Source organism: Amphiura filiformis, chromosome 17, assembly GCF_039555335.1.
Source record: "Amphiura filiformis chromosome 17, Afil_fr2py, whole genome shotgun sequence".
NCBI classification, from domain to species: Eukaryota; Metazoa; Echinodermata; class Ophiuroidea; order Amphilepidida; family Amphiuridae; genus Amphiura; species Amphiura filiformis.
In genome coordinates, this window is record NC_092644.1 from 55,847,386 (window position 1) to 55,870,469 (window position 23,084).

General features: G+C 33.8%; 1 protein-coding gene across 1 annotated transcript in view; it reads left to right on the plus strand.

The window, feature by feature from the left end:
- Positions 1–2,356: 2,356 nt before the first annotated feature.
- Positions 2,357–23,084, plus strand: part of LOC140138019 (GTPase-activating Rap/Ran-GAP domain-like protein 3) — a 238,967-nt gene continuing 218,239 nt past the window's right edge. Inside the window, 1 exon segment of the mRNA XM_072159850.1 lies at positions 2,357–2,884. Within this exon segment, the coding sequence (XP_072015951.1) occupies positions 2,649–2,884 (236 nt within the window). The 5' untranslated portion in view covers positions 2,357–2,648.

The window sequence follows — 23,084 nt, forward strand, 5'->3', positions numbered from 1 at the left end:
TGATTACATGGGGTGTGTGTATGGGAGTACACAACAAACAAGAAAGAGCTCAAGTCACCTGACTTATGCCATACTCATATTTAATGCTTGAATATCATAATTATATCCACATCTAGGCAGGAGGTTTCTGCATTCAATTCTATCTATAATAATAATAATAATAATAATTATAATAATTATAATAATAATAATAATAATAATAATAATAATAATAATAATAATAATAATAATAATAATAATAATAATGAATATAATAATAATAATAATAATAATAATAATAATAATAATAATAATAATAATAATAATAATAATAATAATAAATCAAACCAATGAAACCATGAATATTTTACCATGTGCCATGTATCTCTACTTTTCTTTTAAATCTGGTCACTTTATCTCATGCTTTATGGAGAGAATATATTCACTTAGTGGTAACATTGTGGTATAAACGAACTGGAATAATAATAATAATAATAATAATAATAATAATAATAATAATAATAATAAAATCAAACCAATGAAACCATTATTATTTTACCATGTGCCATGTATCTCTACTTTTCTTTTAAATTTGGTCACTTTATCCCATGCTTTATGGAGAGATTATATTCACTTAGTGGTAACATTGTGGTATAAACGAACTGGTTATGTGAGCATAATGTAATGGAATTGAATGATTGCATAAAGGTTAGATTATCACAGCTATATAGATTCTAATGCATTTGTTTAAGATAATAATTTTACACGACCTTCATTTCTATCACACATTTTGCGATTTATAACTACCATCATGACCATTGGTTTGATATTTTTTTGTTCTCGTGTCAATATAAAGAGAAACTAATTCATGGTGTCTGTGTCTATATTTTGTGGTTGTGTGGATGCCGGTGTAGATGTGATATTGCTCAGAGTGTGTGGATTGGGGTGTATTGGTATGTGTCCTATATTTGCGCATGAACTTATTATCATTAACGGAAATGAATCAATGGGAACGTTTTCCGTTCCCTGGTTGCACACGAACTTTGAAATCAATACCGCTGTCAGAGTTTTTTTTATTACGAAGTACTCAACAAACAAGAAAGAGCTCAGCTGGCTTATGCAATACCCATGTTTAATGCATTTGAATATTATGCAATTATATCCTCATCTAAGTAAGAGTATGCTGCAAGCCTATTTCTCTCAAGAATTAATTATCGAGCATGTCAAAATGACACAATCCTTCAGTAAGGCACCACATTTGTACCTACTTTTGAGAACATCCCTACTTTTGAGAACATCTTTTGTTCTCTTTATTTGGACTTATCATCTTTTCTCTGTGTATATGTGAACCCCAAAACCTCGAGGTATAGGAGATGATGACCTCGTACTCTAGTTTGTACAATGTTTATGCTTCTGAAACCAATTTACAAACGATTGTATTGAAATGTAAATAAATACACACATATGTGTAAACTACTTTAAACTGACACCTACGCATACAACAAAACACCTCTGGGTAACTATTCAAATTCGTAGGGATTTACGAGATTCCAGCATAATTTAAATGGCTATCCTATTACATGTTAGTGCATCTTCAGAGCTATTATAAAATCCTATGACTTTTTCACCATTGATGGAACTAGCTTAAAAAGATTTATCACCTATTAATATAATATTACAAAATACCCTTTAAGTTTTACAAGGACCTCAGAATTGTAATGATACTATCTACCTTAAGAAGCATACGAGTACACGGGGCTAATGAAAAGCCAGTCGAGTAAGTGAGCGTCATATGCAAGCGAGCGAGCGAGCGAGCGAATGAACGTCAAAGGATAGCACACCCTGAAGCCTCTGGCATGAACTCATACAATCATACTCCTTGCTCTACATAGATTTTACATTCTCTTATCTTGAAAATAAGGACATCCATCTTGTTACCAATCTTCTTATATTTCCTACCTTCTGGGGACACGAGATAAGGCTATGTCTTTGCTCTTGTCTTATACAGGGCGCAGTGAATTCCCTTTGGAAAACTGACTCTTTCAAAATGCTATTCCTCTGGCAAATGTAATTTACTTTTTATTGCATTTATACATTCATGTATACAACTGTGTGTATGTGAGCAGAAACATTGGAGTGGTCGTGAATAAAACAACACAGCTGATTCGCCATGAACATGTTGCAATGTCAACTAAATTATGTTGCTACAGACTAAAGGATGTCAAGTGCTACTGATTTGATTTGACTATTTACCAAGGTCATGGATAAATGACTGCATAATTAGTCTCACACAAACCCAAAATCTGTTAGGTAGTGAGGCCCCTTGTATGTGTTGCGCACATGCAATTCTGCGTTGGAGCTAGCGACTGAGTGAACTAATTGGGTTGTGTTTCATTATGGCATGTACTGCTATGCATGCTCTCTCTCTCTCTCTCTCTCGCTCCCTCACTGTACTGCTTAAAGCTTAGTCAGTAATTTATGACGGCTTCTTTATACGTCTCAAGTGACGAAAAACCCGGCAGGTACAAACAGAGGAAGGAATCGGACGTACGAGTGCCTGTGTGCTCTTGTAGTATCATCTACACGATTGGAATTTAGCTTTATCTGAACTCTACCAACTCCATCTTAACCATCGTACAGGTTGTATAACTACATATACAGATCTTACCATGGCAGAAAATATCTATATACGTTCATCATTTGTACCACCTAGTGATTCTTCATCATCATCTGATGGAGAAGATGATGCATTTGAATTGGAGGAAACGGATGATTCCCAGGAAACATACAGGTCATCGGAAATATATTTCCCACAAAAAGGTCTATCTTATCGAATGAAGTTAACCACTATTAAAGAGGGATTGCGACCTGTTCTATCAGACCCATCTGCTATGTCATCTACAGGGTATGTACAATTATTTATATTCCATTATATAGTAAATTACATATGCAGCATAGTCAATATAATACCTGTCAACAGTATAGCCACATGGCGCTGGCTAATACATTATTGACAAGCAGTCGGTATTACTATTATTATTCTCATTATCATCATTATACTAAAAGCGGTCAAAGTCAAGTCAGTGCTTGCTATACTTATCAACAGATATGCTACCATGTACAGTCAATTATATGCAAAATGTCATCTTCAATATTATACACCGTGATGGTAGTTGGTATTAGTGGTGATGCTGAAGATTAAAAACCAAATGACAGTGTACTGCTTGAACTGGTGATAAATTGCATATGTCTAATTCTAAAAATAACAGGTTTTCAGAATTGATTAATCAAATCCATTACATGATACTCTTCAGTTTTAAAATTTTAATATTTCTGATTTATAATACCTGAGCCCCTCGGGTGCATTAGATATGTGACACACTTTTTCGATATTACAGAGAGCCAGGCATAATTTGACAATAAACGGTATCGCATACGTTCAGATCAACAATATATGTGTGATGAATATTTAAAGATGGCAGGTAGCGTGTTATTCCTTATTATTTTGCGTTTGCTTGTATAATGAAAATTATTATTAGAAGCAAAAGAAGAGAAATTAAATTGGATTAACGATTCGATGATATAGAACTAGAATAATACTGTTAATAATTGTACTGCATGTATGTATTAAGAATAAAATTAATTTTGAGTATAAATATAGGTCCACATAGTCATGTCATAATTTTTATACATTGTACTGTGTCTTAATATCTATGACAATTATCAAAGCAATGTAGGTTTTCCGTTTCCTGGTTCGACATGAACCGAAACAGAAACGTTTCAGCTAATGCTTTTATTTCTATAATATAATAATTGTGTGATTTCTTTATTATTATTATTACTATTATTATTATTATTATTATTATTATTATTATTATTATTATTATTATTATTATTATTATTATTATTATTATTATTATTATTAGTGGTATTATGCACAAAAAAGCATGTTGTACGTAGCTATTTCCATATTAAAAAGATCTTTAATTTATTATAGCATGTTGCATATGCTGTGCCTAACAAATGGATAAACATCAGTCTGAATCATATATGGCAATGCTATGGTTTATTTCTTACTAACCATGCAAATAGGAGTATGTATTGCTACCAGGCACGTACACAGATTGCATATATATATAGAATGTACTCAAACCTGCCTGCGAATTGCATTGATTATATGGAGCCGTTTCATAGAAGTTCAGTCTTCAGTTGGTACAGGTATAAACACGATAAATAGGTTTAAAAATAAATGGGTTTACACATTTAGATGCTGTTGCTAGAGGAGAAGTACGACTCATCTAGTACTCGAATATACAATAACATCACGCAAATATAATGATTATTAAACATTAATTTACTAATAATTATTGACCGCGAATTTTAAAGCAATAATGTGTGTTTTCGACGCCCTAAATTGTTTTCGAATTTCTATTTTTGTTCGTATATTTAGAATAAATAAGATGAAATAAGATCAGAACAGGCACTGCTAGTATCTTTATTCTTTTATATAGTATATATTTTTTGTAAAGAATATTATGTAAGAACATTATATTACTGATAAACGTCAACACTAGTCCTTCCTTTTATGCGCAAAGGTAAATAAACGCTGTAGTTATCGAGTCATCTAAAGGTAATTTTTATATCACATGTAATTTCTAATGTTTTACCGTACGTACCTGGTATTTTGCTTATGATAAATAATACAACCTTTACGAGTATATAAATTATAGGTATGTACGTGATTATAATTTGTAGCAGTTCATTATATACTTATAGTTCCATTGCATTCAGTGGTAAAACAAATAGGTGTAAAATCCCGTGCGGCAGGCAATACACCTCTATCATTTCAATTGTGACAAAATTAATTAACATTAAATTCTATAGAAAGTCACATCATCAGGCCCGTGGCTAAGTGGCGCGAAAGCCAAAAGATGCACTTTTTGGTAGATAATTGTTAAAACTAGTGCTCCCAAAAAGTCACTTTTGGAAAAAGAACGTTATTCATCTAAGGTCACTTTCTTTAATGAAAAGATATCCCCCAAAATGTAAACATTTTGGAAGTCACGCACCTCACCCAAAGCCAGAAAGTATTACATGCTGGCTAATATCATAAGATTTTTTTTATATTTTCAATTAATAAATGCGTATCACCTGTCGGGAGTGAAATTGTACAAAATAATGCACGCGTCATTTGATGTTGATGCGTCTAATGCACGAGCCCCGAAGGAGACTCATCAACATCTCAGTACAAGTGCATCGTTTTGTACAATTTCTCGAGCAACAAGTGATACGCATTTTATTAACCAATTTCATACAGGAAACAAATACCGTGATTTGTGTTATTTATATAACAAAATTGCGAATAAAAATGATGCATCAATCATTCGATAAAAGCAAACAAAATTGTAAAACAAAACAAAGATTGATTTTCAAATAGCATCGCGTTTTTCCGTATCTATCTTTGTATTTTGTACAAAGGTAAAGAGTATCCAATTCGTTTGTGGAAACTGAAGTGAAAGATGACAAAACAAAGGAGAAATACGCAGTATTTGGTCTTTTCACATCACGAGCACGTGGGGGAATGCACGTTTTGTTTGTTTACATCTAAGACCTCAACATAGATTAAGTGACGTCACGGGAAAAGGATCTATACAATATTTATCAAGAAATCTTACTTCATGTTGTAATACGTATTCGTGGGATGAGAATATTGAACTAACAGTTCCTTCACAGCAAACAAAACCTAATGGATGGTTAGTGGGTTTCTGTGTGTGTGGGTTTTTTTCACCAACTGACATTTACTTTATTTGTTTAAGTACATTAGAATTAAACAGCCTAGTGTATCTAATTGAGTCGTTGGCTTACATTAGGTCGAACGAATACGGATAACATTTTGTCACACAAGGTAAACCAATCGACTAAAGAAAACCAGACACAATAATTATGTTTAACGGATTGTGGACGGATGGATAAGTGGGTTAAGCAACTCTCTCAGCTTTCTTTAGCCATAATTTACAGGTTTTCGATGAATATACGTTAAACTGTTCACAAAAAATCCCTATTTGGAAGAACAATAAGGTCCATTTTCTTTAGCGAAAACGCATCACGCCATAAAAAATTATTACATAATGCTGCCTTTCGTCTAATGGCACGAGATTATTATCATGATATTTTAAAATAAGAGCTTTTAGTCGCTACTAAAATATTCATGCAGGAACCAAATTTGATCTATATATTATACATCGTGTTTTTTATTGTTGTTGTTCTTATTTAGCTTTGGTGAGTCGAATGATCACCATTATAGCTAATAAGATGGTAAAATAGTAAAACTTCAATATATTTTCCAATAATTAAAGCAATCATCATTTACAAATTTGAGCGGAATACATTAAAACATACCTTTCGTGAATTTAATCCATTTGTTTGCAAGGGAATCCGAAATATTATTACATTTTATCCCACAGTTTAGTCAAGTACATGGGTTGGCCTGAAGTTTCATATAATCCGGATACTTCACGATGTAACACGTGTGATGAGGATATTGCAATTTCCTTCGAAGCAAACATCAATGTATGGTTCGTGTTTTTTTCACTAACTGACATTTACTTTATATGTTTAAGTACATTGATATTAAACACCCTAGTGTATTTAATTGAGTCGTTCATTTACATTAAGTGGAATGCATATGGATAACATTTTGTCACATAAGGTAAACCGATCGCCAAAAGAAAACCAAACAAAATAATTATGTATAACGCATTGTGGATGGATGAATGTGTTAAGTAACTCTTTCAGCTTTAACCATAAATAATATTCTGAATAAAGCGGTAACTATTAAATAGATGAAAAAGAACTAAGAAAAGAAAATAACCAATGAAGTACTTGGCGATCTCATTGTCTGAAGATTGGTTATCTAGTCTTATTTAGCTCTCATCTAAAACTTCGTGTCTTACTTGATAATATATTTAGGTCTATTTGAACAACTATATTTATTGCTTGAATTTGAAATTTTATTGCAGCATGTAGTGTTTGATGTTTGATTTGCAATTCGCTGTTTGTCCTGAAGAAGAACAGGTTTTTTTTCTGCTCAAAACGTCGGTTGTTATTTTTCTGTCTGTTTGGTTTAATTTGTCTGCTCAGATACACAGTGAGAGACTTATCAATGTTTGAATGAATCCTGTCGGTCCCTGTCGTTTTTGCAGGGCTTTGGAATTGGTAGTTTTTGGCTTTTGAACTTTGCCTACTGCTGATGATGATAGAAATGATAATTATACTTAATACTTATGAATAATAATAATAATAATAATAATAATAATAATAATAATAATAAGCGTTTTTTATTTCATCCAATACACGTAAAGTGCACATTGCTTTGATAACTGTCAGAGAGTTGAAACCAACGTACACGGATCAACCTATGGTTTAAATTTGCAATAAGTTCTATTTTTAATATTTAAAATATAACGTTAATGTACGCATCAGCCTACATGTCAGAGTATCTTTACGTTATTGTCATTCTCTATGCTCGTTAAGTATGTCATTCCCAAGATACATTCAAAAGAAGACGTTAATACATAAAGCACCCTACACGAAGTTATCTTAGCCAAATGTGCTAGAAGCGTTTGTAAATTAAAGACGGAACTAATGCGTTTCCTCATCATTGCTTTCTTATCTTTCCCTCAACCCATAACGTCATCAAGAAAACGACACAAGTCACAAATGATTAGTATGACTGCAAAGCCCCCCTTTTAATTCGTTTTGAAGAAGGGTCGTAAAGGTTTTAAAGGATCTTTTACTTGATTTTTACACTACGTATACGATCATCAACCGTATATCATTGTATATTACAGTGCAGTTCTTGAAGTACATTTGTAGCCTAATCGCTTCCGCACTTATTCTAAGATTCCTGGTCAGTATCGTCAAGGAGCATTAAAATGCAAAATTTTGAAGTTGATCGTGCTCTGAGAGTAAATGGCATATAAGGTTTAAGGGTCAATTAGTCAGTTTCATGCCACAGTGAAAATTGTATAATGTTTAAGGCTCCATGGTTTCAGCAATTAAAAAAAAAAGTGATTGCATAATTAACTCTGCCCGATACTGCAGTGAAAAGAGGCTTTTTAATTATATTTCAGTCACCTAAGAGTATGTTCCGGCCGATTCCCCTAAACCCCCAAATACAACTCTAAGACGAACAAGGTGAACGGTTGGCAATTCTTCTGCATTTCAAATTCTAAATCATGACTACTACATAAATGATAATAAGGTCTCCTAAAGTCTTGGTTAAGTTTATTTACAAGTTGTTATTATAAATATAGAAATATAACTGTATTTTATTCATTCTTGGCAATATTTGTAGCATGATGTAACTTTTCAATGGGTTAGGGTTAGTGCTAACTCGGGTTAGGGTTAGGGTCAGGGGCTGTGGTAGGGCATCCCATGATTAAAACAGCCCACTAGTCAGAGTTCTGAATAGTGGGCATTCTGAGTAACGGGTCTTCAGGGTAGCTAGACAGAAAATCCGCTAGTCAGAAAAAATTCTGAGTAGCGCTACTTTTACATAAAATACAACAAAAAGCCCACTTGTCCGTTATTCAGAAGGCCCGCCACTCAAAAAAATTCTGACTAGCAGGCCTTCTGAATAATGGGTTTTCTGAATAACGGGTCATCTGACTTCCGGGTCTTCTGGGTGACGGGCTGCACCCACCTTCTTCATATCGGGTGGTCTTTCTGTACATTTGAATGCAAAGGCGGTAAACAACGCGAGACTGTGCAGCAAAATCATCTATTTTGTTCAACTTTGTGGTTATAGTGTAAACTTTTCCGTCGATAAATATTTTTCCGTCGGCAAATACTTTTAAAATTTTGTTTTTGATAATATATTACAAATTCGGAATCCCCCATGTGTAATAATTTTGCTATTCAATTAATACTTAAATTTGATGATATTTATCTAAAGAGTTCCCATCCTTTCTCAATGGCATGATGATTTGGTCACGCTTGCTGGTTTTGTAATGTCGTGCCCATGTGTCACGTGTGTATTTATAAATATAGTCGAAGGTAGCTGTCTGACATGTCTAATGTCGAAACTGACTCTTAAAAGAGTGATTCACCATAAGGTTACCAACTACGCACTAACATTGATAACAAGGATAAGCGTAACATTTTTAAATGTTACAAAATGAGCAATGGATGGTGAATGTTAAAACACCCATTGCTCATTTTGGGATTTATTCTAAAAATGGAAGGTATGTAATAACAGTTGACATCTTTTTAACACTCACATAATGAGTGAACATACCCGTGCATGGAGTGCAGCATTTACGACAGCACGTAATTCATGATGCACTGTCATGATGCTTTTTAAATAATGTCACCTTTTGCTGAGGCGCACAAGAGCGATTCATATTAATTTGTGATTTATACATGATGTTCACGTAAAATCACCTTATTTATGGGTAATTAAGAAAAAGGAAAAATATGCAATAGGTAGGAACATATACACAGGCTTGAATAGCGAACGAAAGAATGAACAAAAATAAAGTACATGAAACATGATTAAACGGAACATACAAATGTGTGAGACACATCGACTCTATTCAAAAATGAAGTTAAAAAGAAGTAATAAGAGCGAGAGAAGAGCGAAATACGTATCAATCGTTAAGGTTGCACCGCTATTCCCGGTTTCCATCAATATACAGTAGACAGTAGAGATTTGTAGCAATTTATAAACCCAGATAGCAGATGACGTGCCATGCCCCATTTGATTAGCCCGGCGGGAATTCCCCTTAGATAACGATTTGAAAATTAATTGATTAAAGGAAAAGATAGCCTGGAAGAAGAAGCTGCATGGTGATGTGCACTTCACTTGAATTCTAAACATAGCACATCAGTTAGTTACTGGGAAACATTTCTAATATACATTATTCATTTAACAACAACTGTAGTTAGACGTCTAGCGTAAGCATTTGCATACATTAGCAATATTTTACAATTAGTTAATCACAAAACAGTCTGGTGTTATAAAATCAATCATGACAAGGATTAAACATAATAAACATGATTAAACTTATATTTTAACTGCGATTGACTAAGTTTTTCAATTAATGCAGGATGAAAGTAGGTTAAAAAAACCAATAATATAATCAAACTTAACTAATAACAATGATGTTCTTTGATTCATTTGCAACTAACGACATAATTTTAGTATATGCACGCCAATTGGTTACAGTCCATTGCACACGTAAATTAAAGCCGTACTAAAAGCTTTCTCGTGTTATATATACCCAGAGAAGATGTAATAAAGTTATATTATACCATAGCATTGTAGCTTTCATGATGTTGCTCTTCTTTGCGAGTGCTCCGGGATTTTCCCCATGTGATTGTATGTTGTGTTTTGACATTATTCAACTCCGTATCGGTTTCAAGATCTTCCCTCCATAAATAAAAGGATACAAATAAAAACACTTCATTATTGTAGAATTCAAGCGCTGATGATCAAGATTATATATCTTTGAACAAAGCCAAGAAAAAACATTCCAAACATTATTTCAAAATTGAAAGCATCGGAAGTCAATCATTCAAAGACATTTAATTTCAAAGCGAACTGAAATTTGAAGAGAGTACAAACAACTCATGTTATTACAGAAGGATGTGACAGACAATTAAACACATTACAAACGGTTTTTGCTCCTATAGAAAAAAGTACATTTTGAACATTTTCAAGTACATTAAACATAAGCTAGATTCCCGGGCTAGATTCACAGTAGTGATGGTTGTATAACCATAGCGACGAGGCGTTGAGTTTCGACCAATAAATACCATTGTTTGTCACAAAGGAATAATTAACGCGCAATATGACTGGTCAAATCCCAATTTAATTGTTTTCGACGAGGGTATGGGTTCGGTTTAACATTACAAAAACGAGGGAACAGGATGACGTCAGTAGTGAGGGAATACACGCAGTCTGCTTGTCAATTACAATATTAACGGTAGGCCTTACGGTATATCTTGCAAAACTTAAAGATCCCAACTCTAAAAGCGTACATAAAAGCCGTCAAACATATGTTATGTAAAGGTAATGTTATTCTTTATCACATCACATCACATCGGGTGCAATTGTGTGGGTTGGTTTTATTTTTTTCCGGGCCTTTTTCACATAGGTGAAAACATAATTATTGACTGATGTAGCTCGGTCGATTGAATGTATATTGTTTGTCCTACTTAAAGGCGAGAATTTATCAGGTGCTCTGAAGATATTGCCCTAAAGATGCAACAGTGTCCTTAGTTTGTTATTACCATACATAAATTATTGTCAATTAAATTGAACTCCCTGAAACCTTATCGCTATTTCGCTATATTGAAATGTTTATGATGCGATGGGAAATTTTAACCAAATTTAATAATATTGAGGCATTTCTGTCAAAGCGGCAAAAGAAAGAAAAAGTATGTTCTACCTGTAGCTACCGGCAGATGACATCTGACTATTATCATGATTATGAAATAATTGAACATGTATAATCTTTCTTGTTCCGCCTATAACGAATGTATGGTTTCAATTATTTGACAATGCTCTCAGTTTTTTTTTCAAACTGCCAATACCTCAATTGCAAATATAGACATTAGTATGTTTGTTTTTTGTTTTATTTGACAACATTATCAGCAACGAGTAGAAGAGAGTGTTGCGTGAGTTCATGGGTTCAATTCCCGGTGATGGTAACCTGCTGGCGGTATAGACTTGGAAAAAAATCTGAATTTAATTGGCAACATCTGTAAATTAAATAATGCAACTCCCGCTCTCCCCCAAAGTTCATTTAGAACTGGGTAAGTAAAACATTCACCGCCCATTGCTCATTTTGGGGTTTATTCTAAAAATGGTAGGTGTGTAATAAAAGTTGACAGCTTTTTAACACTCACATAATGTGTGAACATACCCGTGCATAGAGCGCAGCATTTACGAGAGCACGTAATGCATGATGCACTGTCGTGATGCTTTTTAAATTGTCACCTTTTGCTGAGACGCACAAGAGCGATTCATATTAATTTGTTATTGATACATGTTGTTCACGTAAAATCACCTTATTTATGGGTAATTAAGAAACAGAAAAAACATGCAATAGGAAGGAACATATAGAAAGGCTTGAATAGCGAAGGAAAGAATGAACAAAAATAAAGTAAATAAAACATGATTATAAAGGTACATACAAATGTGTGAGACACGTCGACTCTATACAAAAATGAAGTTAAAAAGAAGTAATAAGAGCGAGAGAAGAGCGAAATACGTATCAATCGTTAAGGTTGCACCGCTATTCCCGGTTTCCATCAATATACAGTAGACAGTAGAGATTTGTAGCAATTTATAAACCCAGATAGCAGATGACGTGCCATGAACCATTTGATTAGCCCGGCAGGAATTCCCCTTAGATAACGATTTGAAAATTAATTGATTAAAGGAAAAGATAGCCTGGAAGAAGAAGCTGCATGGTGATGTGCACTTCACTTGAATTCTAAACATAACACATCAGTTAGTTACTGGGAAACATGTCTAATATTTATACATTATTCATTTAACAACAACTGTAGTTAGACGTCTAGCGTAAGCATTTGCATCCATTAGCAATATTATACAATTAGTTAATCAAAAAACAGTCTGCTGTTATAAAATCAATCATGACAAGGATTAAACATAATAAACATGATTAAACTTATATTTTAACTGCGATTGACTAAGTTTTTCAATTAATGCAGGATGAAAGTAGGTTTAAAAAACAAATAATATAATCAAACCTAATAACAATGATGTTCTTTGATTCATTTGCAACTAACGACATAATTTTAGTATATGCACGCCAATTGGTTACAGTCCATTGCACACGTAAATTACAGCCGTACTAAAAGCTTTCTCGTGTTATATATACCATAGCATTGTAGCTTTCATGATGTTGCTCTTCTTTGCGGGTGCTCCGGGATTTTTCCCATGTGATTGTATGTTGTGTTTTGACATTATTCAACTCCGTATCGGTTTCAAGATCTTCCCTCCATAAATAAAAGGATACAAATAAAAACACTTCATTATTGTAGAATTCAAGCGCTGATGATCAAGATTATATATCTTTGAACAAAGCCAAGAAAAAAACATTCCAAACATTATTTCAAAATTGAAAGCATCGGAAGTCAATCATTCAAAGACATTTAATTTCAAAGCGAACAGAAATTTGAAGAGAGTACAAACAACTCATGTTATTACAGAAAGATGTGACAGACAATTAAACACATTACAAACGGTTTTTGCTCCAAAAGAAAAAAGTACATTTTGAACATTTTCAAGTACATTAAACATAAGCTAGATTCCCGGGCTAGATTCACAGTAGTGATGGTTGTATAACCATAGCGACGAGGGGTTGAGTTTTGACCAATAAATACCATTGTTTGTCACAAAGGAATAATTAACGCGCAATACGACTGGTCAAATCCCAATCTTTAATTGTTTTCGACGAGGGTATGGGTTCGGTTTAACATTACAAAAACGAGGGAACAGGATGACGTCAGTAGTGAGGGAATACACGCAGTCTGCTTGTTAATTACAATATAAACGGTAGGCCTTATGGTATATCTTGCATACAAACTTAAAGATCCCAACTCTAATAGCGTATAAAAGCCGTCAAACATTATGTTATGTAAAGGTAATGTTATTCTTTATCACATCACGTCACATCGGGTCCAATTGTGTGGGTAGGTTTTATTTTCCTCCGGGCCTTTTTCACATAGGTGAAAACATAATTATTGACTGATGTAGCTCGGTCGATTGAATGTATATTGTTTGTCCTACTTAAAGGCGAGAATTTATCAGGTGCTCTGAAGATATTGCCCTAAAGATGCAACAGTGTCCTTAGTTTGTTATTACCATACATAAATTATTGTCAATTAAATTAAACTCCCTGAAACCTTATCGCTATTTCGCTATATTCAAATGTTTATGATGCAATGGGAAATTTTAACCAAATTTAATAATATTGAGGCATTTCTGTCAAAGCGGGAAAAGAAAGAAAAAGTATGTTCTACCTGTAGCTACCGGCAGATGACATCTGACTATTATCATGATTATGAAATAATTGAACATGTGTAATCTTTCTTGTTCCGCCTATAACGAATGTATGGTTTCAATTATTTGAAAATGCTCTCATTTTTTTCCAAACTGCCAATACATCAATTGGACATTAGTTGGTTTTTTTCTCACTTCATAAACTGACTTACATCATTTATTTGACAACATTATCAGCAAAGAGTAGAAGAGAGTGTTGCGTGAGTTCATGGGTTCAATTCCCGGTAGTGGTAACCTGCTGGGGGTAATGACTTGGGAAAAAGTCTGACTTTAATTGGCAACATCTGTAAATTAAATATATATAATGCTACTCCCGCTATCCCCCAAAGTTCATTTAGAACTGGGTAAGTAAAACATTCACCGCCCATTGCTCATTTTGGGTTTTATTTTAAAAATGGTAGGTGTGTAATAAAAGTTGACAGCTTTTTAACACTCACATAATGTGTGAACATACCCGTGCATAGAGTGCAGCATTTACGAGAGCACGTAATGCATGATGCACTGTCGTGATGCTTTTTAAATTGTCACCTTTTGCTGAGGCGCACAATTAAGAGCGATTCATATTAATTTGTTATTTATACATGTTGTTCACGTAAAATCACCTTATTTATGGGTAATTAAGAAACAGAAAAAACATGCAATAGGTAGGAACATATAGAAAGGCTTGAATAGCGAAGAAAAGAGTGAACAAAAATAAAGTAAATAAAACATGATTATAAAGGTACATACAAATGTGTGAGACACGTCGACTCAATACAAAAATGAAGTTAAAAAGAAGTAATAAGAGCGAGAGAAGAGCGAAATACGTATCAATCGTTAAGGTTGCACCGCTATTCCCGGTTTCCATCAATATACAGTAGACAGTAGAGATTTGTAGCAATTTATAAACCCAGATAGCAGATGACGTGCCATGCCCCATTTGATTAGCCCGGCAGGAATTCCCCTTAGATATCGATTTGAAAGTTAATTGATTAAAGGAAAAGATAGCCTGGAAGAAGAAGCTGCATGGTGATGTGCACTTCACTTGAATTCTAAACATAGACCATCAGTTAGTTACTGGGAAACATGTCTAATATATACATAATTCACGTCTAGCGTAAGCATTTGCATACATTAGCAATATTATACAATTAGTTAATCACAAAACAGTCTGGTGTTATAAAATCAATCATGACAAAGATTAAACATAATAAACATGATTAAACTTATATTTTAACTGCGATTGACTAAGTTTTTCAATTAATACAGGATGAAAGTGGGTTAAAAAACCAATAATATAATCAAACTTAACTAATAGCAATGATGTTCTTTGATTTATTTGCAACTAACGACATAATTTTAGTATATGCACGCCAATTGGTTACAGCCCATTGCACACGTAAATTATAGCCGTACTAAAAGCTTTCTCGTGTTATATATACCATAGCATTGTAGCTTTCATGATGTTGCTCTTCTTTGCGGGTGCTCCGGGATTTTCCCCATGTGATTGTATGTTGTGTTTTGACATTATTCAACTCCGTATCGGTTTCAAGATCTTCCCTCCATAAATAAAAGGATAGAAATAAAAACACTTCATTATTGTAGAATTCAAGCGCTGATGATCAAGATTATATATCTTTGAACAAAGCCAAGAAAAAAACATTCCAAACATTATTTCAAAATTGAAAGCATCGGAAGTCAATCATTGAAAGACATTTAATTTCAAAGCGAACAGAAATTTGAAGAGAGTACAAACAACTCATGTTATTACAGAAGGATGTGACAGACAATTAAACACATTACAAACGGTTTTTGCTCCAAAAGAAAAAAGTACATTTTGAACATTTTCAAGTACATTAAACATAAGCTAGATTCCCGGGCTAGATTCACAGTAGTGATGGTTGTATAACCATAGCGACGAGGGGTTGAATTTCGACCAATAAATACCATTGTTTGTCACAAAGGAATAATTAACGCGCAATATGACTGGTCAAATCCCAATCTTTAATTGTTTTCAACGAGGGTATGGGTTCGGTTTAACATTACAAAAACGAGGGAACAGGATGACGTCAGTAGTGAGGGAATACACGTAGTCTGCTTGTCAATTACAATATAAACGGTAGGCCTTATGGTATATCTTGCATACAAACTTAAAGATCCCAACTCTAAAAGCGTATAAAAGCCGTCAAACATTATGTTATGTAAAGGTAATGTTGTTCTTTATCACATCACGTCACATCGGGTCCAATTGTGTGGGTAGGTTTTATTTTCCTCCGGGCCTTTTTCACATAGGTGAAAACATAATTATTGACTGATGTAGCTCGGTCGATTGAATGTATATTGTTTGTCCTACTTAAAGGCGAGAATTTATCAGGTGCTCTGAAGATATTGCCCTAAAGATGCAACAGTGTCCTTAGTTTGTTATTACCATACATAAATTATTGTCAATTAAATTAAACTCCCCGAAACCTTATCGCTATTTCGCTATATTCAAATGTTTATGATGCAATGGGAAATTTTAACCAAATTTAATAATATTGAGGCATTTCTGTCAAAGCGGCAAAAGAAAGAAAAAGTATGTTCTACCTGCAGATGACATCTGACTATTATCATGATTATGAAATAATTGAACATGTGTAATGTTTCTTGTTCATCCTATAACGAATGTATGGTTTCAATTATTTGAAAATGCTTTTTTTTCTTTTTTTCCAAACTGTCAATGCCTCAATTGCAAAAATAGACATTAGTTTGTTTGTTTTTTTCTCACTTCATAAACTAACTTACATCATTTATTTGACAACATTATCAGCAAAGAGTAGAAGAGAGTGAGTTCATGGGTTCAATTACCGATGGTGGTAACCTGCTGGGGGTAATGACTTGGGAAAAAGTCTGAATTTTAATTGGCAACATCTGTAAATTAAATAATGCGACTCCCGCTCTCCCCAAAGTTCATTTAGAACTGGGTAAGTAAAACATTCACCACCCATTGCTCATTTTGGGTTTTATTCTAAAAATGGTAGGTATGTAATAAAAGTTGACAGCTTTTTAACACTCACATAATGTGTGAACATACCCGTGCATGGAGTGCATCATTTACGACAGCACGTAATTCATGATACACTGTCATGATGCTTTTTAAATAATGTCACCTTTTGCTGAGGCGCACAAGAGCGTTTCATATTAATTTGTGATTTATACATGTTGTTCACGTAAAATCACCTTATTTATGGGTAATTAAGAAAAAGGAAAAATATGCAATAGGTAGGAACATATACACAGGCTTGAATAGCGAAGGAAAGAATGAACAAAATAAAGTACATGAAACATGATTAAACGGAACATACAAATGTGTGAGACACATCGACTCTATTCAAAAATGAAGTTAAAAAAGAAGTAATAAGAGCGAGAGAAGAGCGAAATACGTATCAATCGTTAAGGTTGCACCGCTATTCCCGGTTTCCATCAATATACAGTAGACAGTAGAGATTTGTAGCAATTTATAAACCCAGATAGCAGATGACGTGCCATGCCCCATTTGATTAGCCCGGCAGGAATTCCCCTCAGATATCGATTTGAAAGTTAATTGATTAAAGGAAAAGATAGCCTGGAAGAAGAAGCTGCATGGTGATGTGCACTTCACTTGAATTCTAAACATAGCACATCAGTTAGTTACTGGGAAACATGTCTAATATATTCATAATTCACGTCTAGCGTAAGCATTTGCATACATTAGCAATATTATACAATTAGTTAATCACAAAACAGTCTGCTGTTATAAAATCAATCATGACAAGGATTAAACATAATAAACATGATTAAACTTACGTATATTTTAACTGCGATTGACTAAGTTTTTCAATTAATGCAGGATGAAAGTAGGTTAAAAAACCAATAATATAATCAAACTTAACTAATAGCAATGATGTTCTTTGATTCATTTGCAACTAACGACATAATTTTAGTATAATATGCACGCCAATTGGTTACAGTCCATTGCACACGTAAATTATAGCCGTACTAAAAGCTTTCTCGTGTTATATACCATAGCATTGTAGCTTGCATGATGTTGCTCTTCTTTGCAAGTACTCCGGGGTTTTCCCCCGTGTGATTCTATATGTTGTGTTTTGACATCTTCAATTTCGTATCGGTTTCAAGATCTTCCCTCCTTAAATAAAAGGATACTAATAAAAACATCCCATTATTTGTATAATTCAAGCGCTGCTGATCACGAGTTTATATCTTTGAACAAATTTAAGAAATAACATTCCAAACATTATTTCAAAATTGAAAGCATCGGAAGTCAGTCATTCAAAGACATTTAATTTCAAAGCGAACAGAAATTTGAAGAGAGCACAAACAACTCGTGTTATTACAGAAGGATGTGACAGACAATTAAACACATTACAAACGGTTTTTGCTCCTATAGAAAAAAGTACTTTTTGAACATTTTCAAGTACATTAAACATAAGCTAGTTTCACAGTAGTGATGGTTGTATTACCATAGCGACGAGGGCTTGAGTTTCGACCAATAAATACCGTCGATTGTCACAAAGGAATAATTAACGTGCAATATGACTGGTCAAATCCCAATCTTTAATTGTTATCGTCGAGGGTATGGATTCGGTTTAACATTACAAAAACGAACAGGATGACGTCAGTAGTGAGGGAATACACGCAGTCTGCTTGTCAATTACAATATTAACGGTAGGCCTTATGGTATATCTTGCATACAAACTTAAAGATCCCAACTCTAAAAGCGTACATAAAAGCCGTCAAACATATGTTATGTAAAGGTAATGTTATTCTTTATCACATCACATCACATCGGGTCCAATTGTGTGGGTAGGTTTTATTTTCCTCCGGGCCTTTTTCACATAGGTGAAAACATAATTATTGACTGATGTAGCTCGGTCGATTGAATGTATATTGTTTGTCCTACTTAAAGGCGAGAATTTATCAGGTGCTCTGAAGATATTGCCCAAAAGATGCAACAGTGTCCTTAGTTTGTTATTGCAATACATAAATTATTGTCAATTAAATTGAACTCCCTGAAACCTTATCGCTATTTCGCTATATTCAAATGTTTATGATGCGATGGGAAATTTTAACCAAATTTAATAATATTGAGGCATTTCTGTCAAAGCGGCAAAAGAAAGAAAAAGTATGTTCTACCTGTAGCTACCGGCAGATGACATCTGACTATTATCATGATTATGAAATAATTGAACATGTGTAATCTTTCTTGTTCCGCCTATAACGGATGTATTGTTTCAATTATTTGAAAATGCTCTCATTTTTCCCAAATTACCAATACCTCAATTGCAAAATAAACATTAGTTTTGTTTTTCTTTCTTCAATTCATAAACTGACTTACATCATTTATTTGACAACATTATCAGCAGAGAGTAGAAGAGAGTGGTGCGTGAGATCATGGGTCCAATTCACGGTAGTGGTAACCTGCTGGGGGTATTGACTTGGAAAATCTGAATTTAATTGGCAACATCTGTAAATTAAATAATGCGACTACCGCTCTCTCCCAAAGTTCATTTAGAACTGGGTAGGTAAAACATTCACCGCCCATTGCTCATTTTGGGTTTTATTCTAAAAATGGTAGGTGTGTAATAACAGTTGACATCTTTTTAACACTCACATAATGTGTGAACATACCCGTGCATGGAGTGCAGCATTTACGAGAGCACGTAATTCATGATGCACTGTCGTGATGCTTTTTAAATAATGTCACCTTTTGCTGAGGCGCACAAGAGCGATTCATATTAATTTGTGATTTATACATGTTGTTCACGTAAAATCACCTTATTTATGGGTAATTAAGAAAACGGAAAAATATGCAATAGGTAAGAACATATACACAGGCTTGAATAGCGAAGAAAAGAATGAACAAAAATAAAGTACATGAAACCTAAACGGAACATACAAATGTGTGAGACACATCGACTCTATTCAAAAATGAAGTTAAAAAGAAGTAATAAGAGCGAGAGAAGAGCGAAATACGTATCAATCGTTAAGGGCTGGGGTATGAACGTTTGGACAGTATTTATTGTGGGACATTAGAGCACATCAGACATATCGAATTGCATTCTGAATACGAAGAATGTCATTCTGATATCAAATAATTTTGAATTTTTGAAATTCGCAATTTAATACACATTTTATGGCAAATCATTAAAAATTGATATTTTTGATATTTAACAGTACTTGAAGTAAACTTTATATATCTGATGATTTATACTTAAAGTGTATGTAGGGGGGAGGAAAAGCCGACGGTCAATTGAAAATGTTGACCTTTCGTATTGAAGATATGGATTTTTTACCAAAACACCAAAAAAATAGGTCTTTTTGGGAAAAAATCCATATCTTCAATATGAAAGGTCAAAATTTTCAATTGACCGTCGGCTTTTCCTCCCTGCTACATACACTTTAAGAATATGTCATTAGATTTATATAATTTACTTCGAGGACTGTTATATATCAAAATTTGACAAATATCAAATTTTTATAATTTGTCATAAAATTTGTATTATATTGTGATTTTCAAAAATGAAAATTATTTGATATCAGAAAGACATGCTTCGTATTCAGAATGCAATTCGATAGGTCTGAGGTGCTCTCATGTCCCACAAAAAATACTGTCGAAACGCAATAAATGCTCATTTTAGATCCCTTAAGGTTGCACCGCTATTCCCGGTTTCCATCAATATACAGTAGACAGTAGAGATTTGTAGCAATTTATAAACCCAGATAGCAGATGACGTGCCATGCCCCATTTGATTAGCCCGGCAGGAATTCCCCTTAGATATCGATTTGAAAGTTAATTGATTGAAGGAAAAGATAGCCTAGAAGAAGAAGCTGCATGGTGATGTGCACTTCACTTGAATTCTAAACATAGCACATCAGTTAGTTACTGGGAAACATTTCTAATATTTATACATTATTCATTTAACATCAACTGTAGTTAGACGTCTAGCGTAAGCATTTGCATACATTAGCAATATTATAGAATTAGTTAATCACAAAACAGTCTGGTGTTATAAAATCAATCATGATAAGGATTAAACATAATAAACATGATTAAACTTATATTTTAACTGCGATTGACTAAATTTTTCAATTAATGCAGGATGAAAGTAGGTTAAAAAAAACAATAATATAATCAAACTTAACTAATAGCAATGATGTTGTTTGATTCATTTGCAACTAACGACATAATTTTAGTATATGAACGCCAATTGGTTACAGTCCATTGCACACGTAAATTATAGCCGTACTAAAGGCTTTCTCGTGTTATATATACCATAGCATTGTAGCTTTCATGATGTTGCTCTTCTCTGCAAGTACTCCGGTGTTTTCCCCCGTGTGATTGTATATGTTGTGTTTTGATATCTTCAATTTCGTATCGGTTTCAAGATCTTCCCTCCATAAATAAAAGGATACTAATAAAAACATCCCATTATTGTAGAATTCAAGCGCTGATGATCACGAGTTTATATCTTTGAACAAATTTAAGAAATAACATTCCAAACATTATTTCAAAATTGAAAGCATTGGAAGTCAATCATTCAAAGACATTTAATTTCAAAGCGAACAGAAATTTGAAGAGAGCACAAACAACTCATGTTATTACAGAAGGATGTGACAGACAATTAAACACATTACAAACGGTTTTTCCTATAGAAAAAAGTACATTTTGAACATTTTCAAGTACAATAAACATAAGCTAGTTTCACAGTAGTGATGGTTGTATTACCATAGCGACGAGGGCTTGAGTTTCGACCAATAAATACCGTCGTTTGTCACAAAGGAATAATTAACGTGCAATATGACTGGTCAAATCCCAATATTTAATTGTTATCGTCGAGGGTATGGATTCGAATTAAAAAATTACAAAAACGAACAGGATGACGTCAGTAGTGAGGGAATACACGCAGTCTGCTTGTCAATTACAACATTAACGGTAGGCCTTATGGTATATCTTGCATACAAACTTAAAGATCCCAACTTTAAAAGCGTACATAAAAGCCGTCAAACATATGTTATGTAAAGGTAATGTTATTCTTTATCACATCACATCACATCGGGTCCAATTGTGTGGGTAGGTTTTATTTTCCTCCGGGCCTTTTTCACATAGGTGAAAACATAATTATTGACTGATGTAGCTCGGTCGATTGAATGTATATTGTTTGTCCTACTTAAAGGCGAGAATTTATCAGGTGCTCTGAAGCTATTGCCCTAAAGATGCAACAGTGTCCTTAGTTTGTTATTGTCATACATAAATTATTGTCAATTAAATTAAACTCCCCGAAACCTTATCGCTATTTCGCTATATTCAAATGTTTATGATGCAATGGGAAATTTTAACCAAATTTAATAATATTGAGGCATTTCTGTCAAAGCGGCAAAAGAAAGAAAAAGTATGTTCTACCTGCAGATGACATCTGACTATTATCATGATTATGAAATAATTGAACATGTGTAATCTTTCTTGTTCCGCCTATAACGAATGTATGGTTTCAATTATTTGAAAATGCTCTCATTTTTTTCCAAACTGCCAATACATCAATTGGACATTAGTTGGTTTTTTTTCTCACTTCATAAACTGACTTACATCATTTATTTGACAACATTATCAGCAAAGAGTAGAAGAGAGTGGTGCGTGAGTTCATGGGTTCAATTCCCGGTAGTGGTAACCTGCTGGGGGTATTGACTTGGAACAAAATCTGTATTTAATTGGCAACATCTGTAAATTAAATAATGTGACTTCCGCTCTCCCCATAGTTCATTTAGCACTGGGTAAGTGAGCCACGAGAGTACGACGTTGGTGTCAAGTATAGATAATCACATGCATACATAGACTAATCACAGTTAGTTGCGAAAAGAGTAGGGTGTTTACCCCTGGCCTGGTCTTGGTGCAGTCTGTTTATGCTCACAATTTAAGTACAGAAAGGACGTGCTTTACAGGGCTACCACTTGTAGGGAGCTGATATTCACCATAAGCAACGTCGCTCCGTCA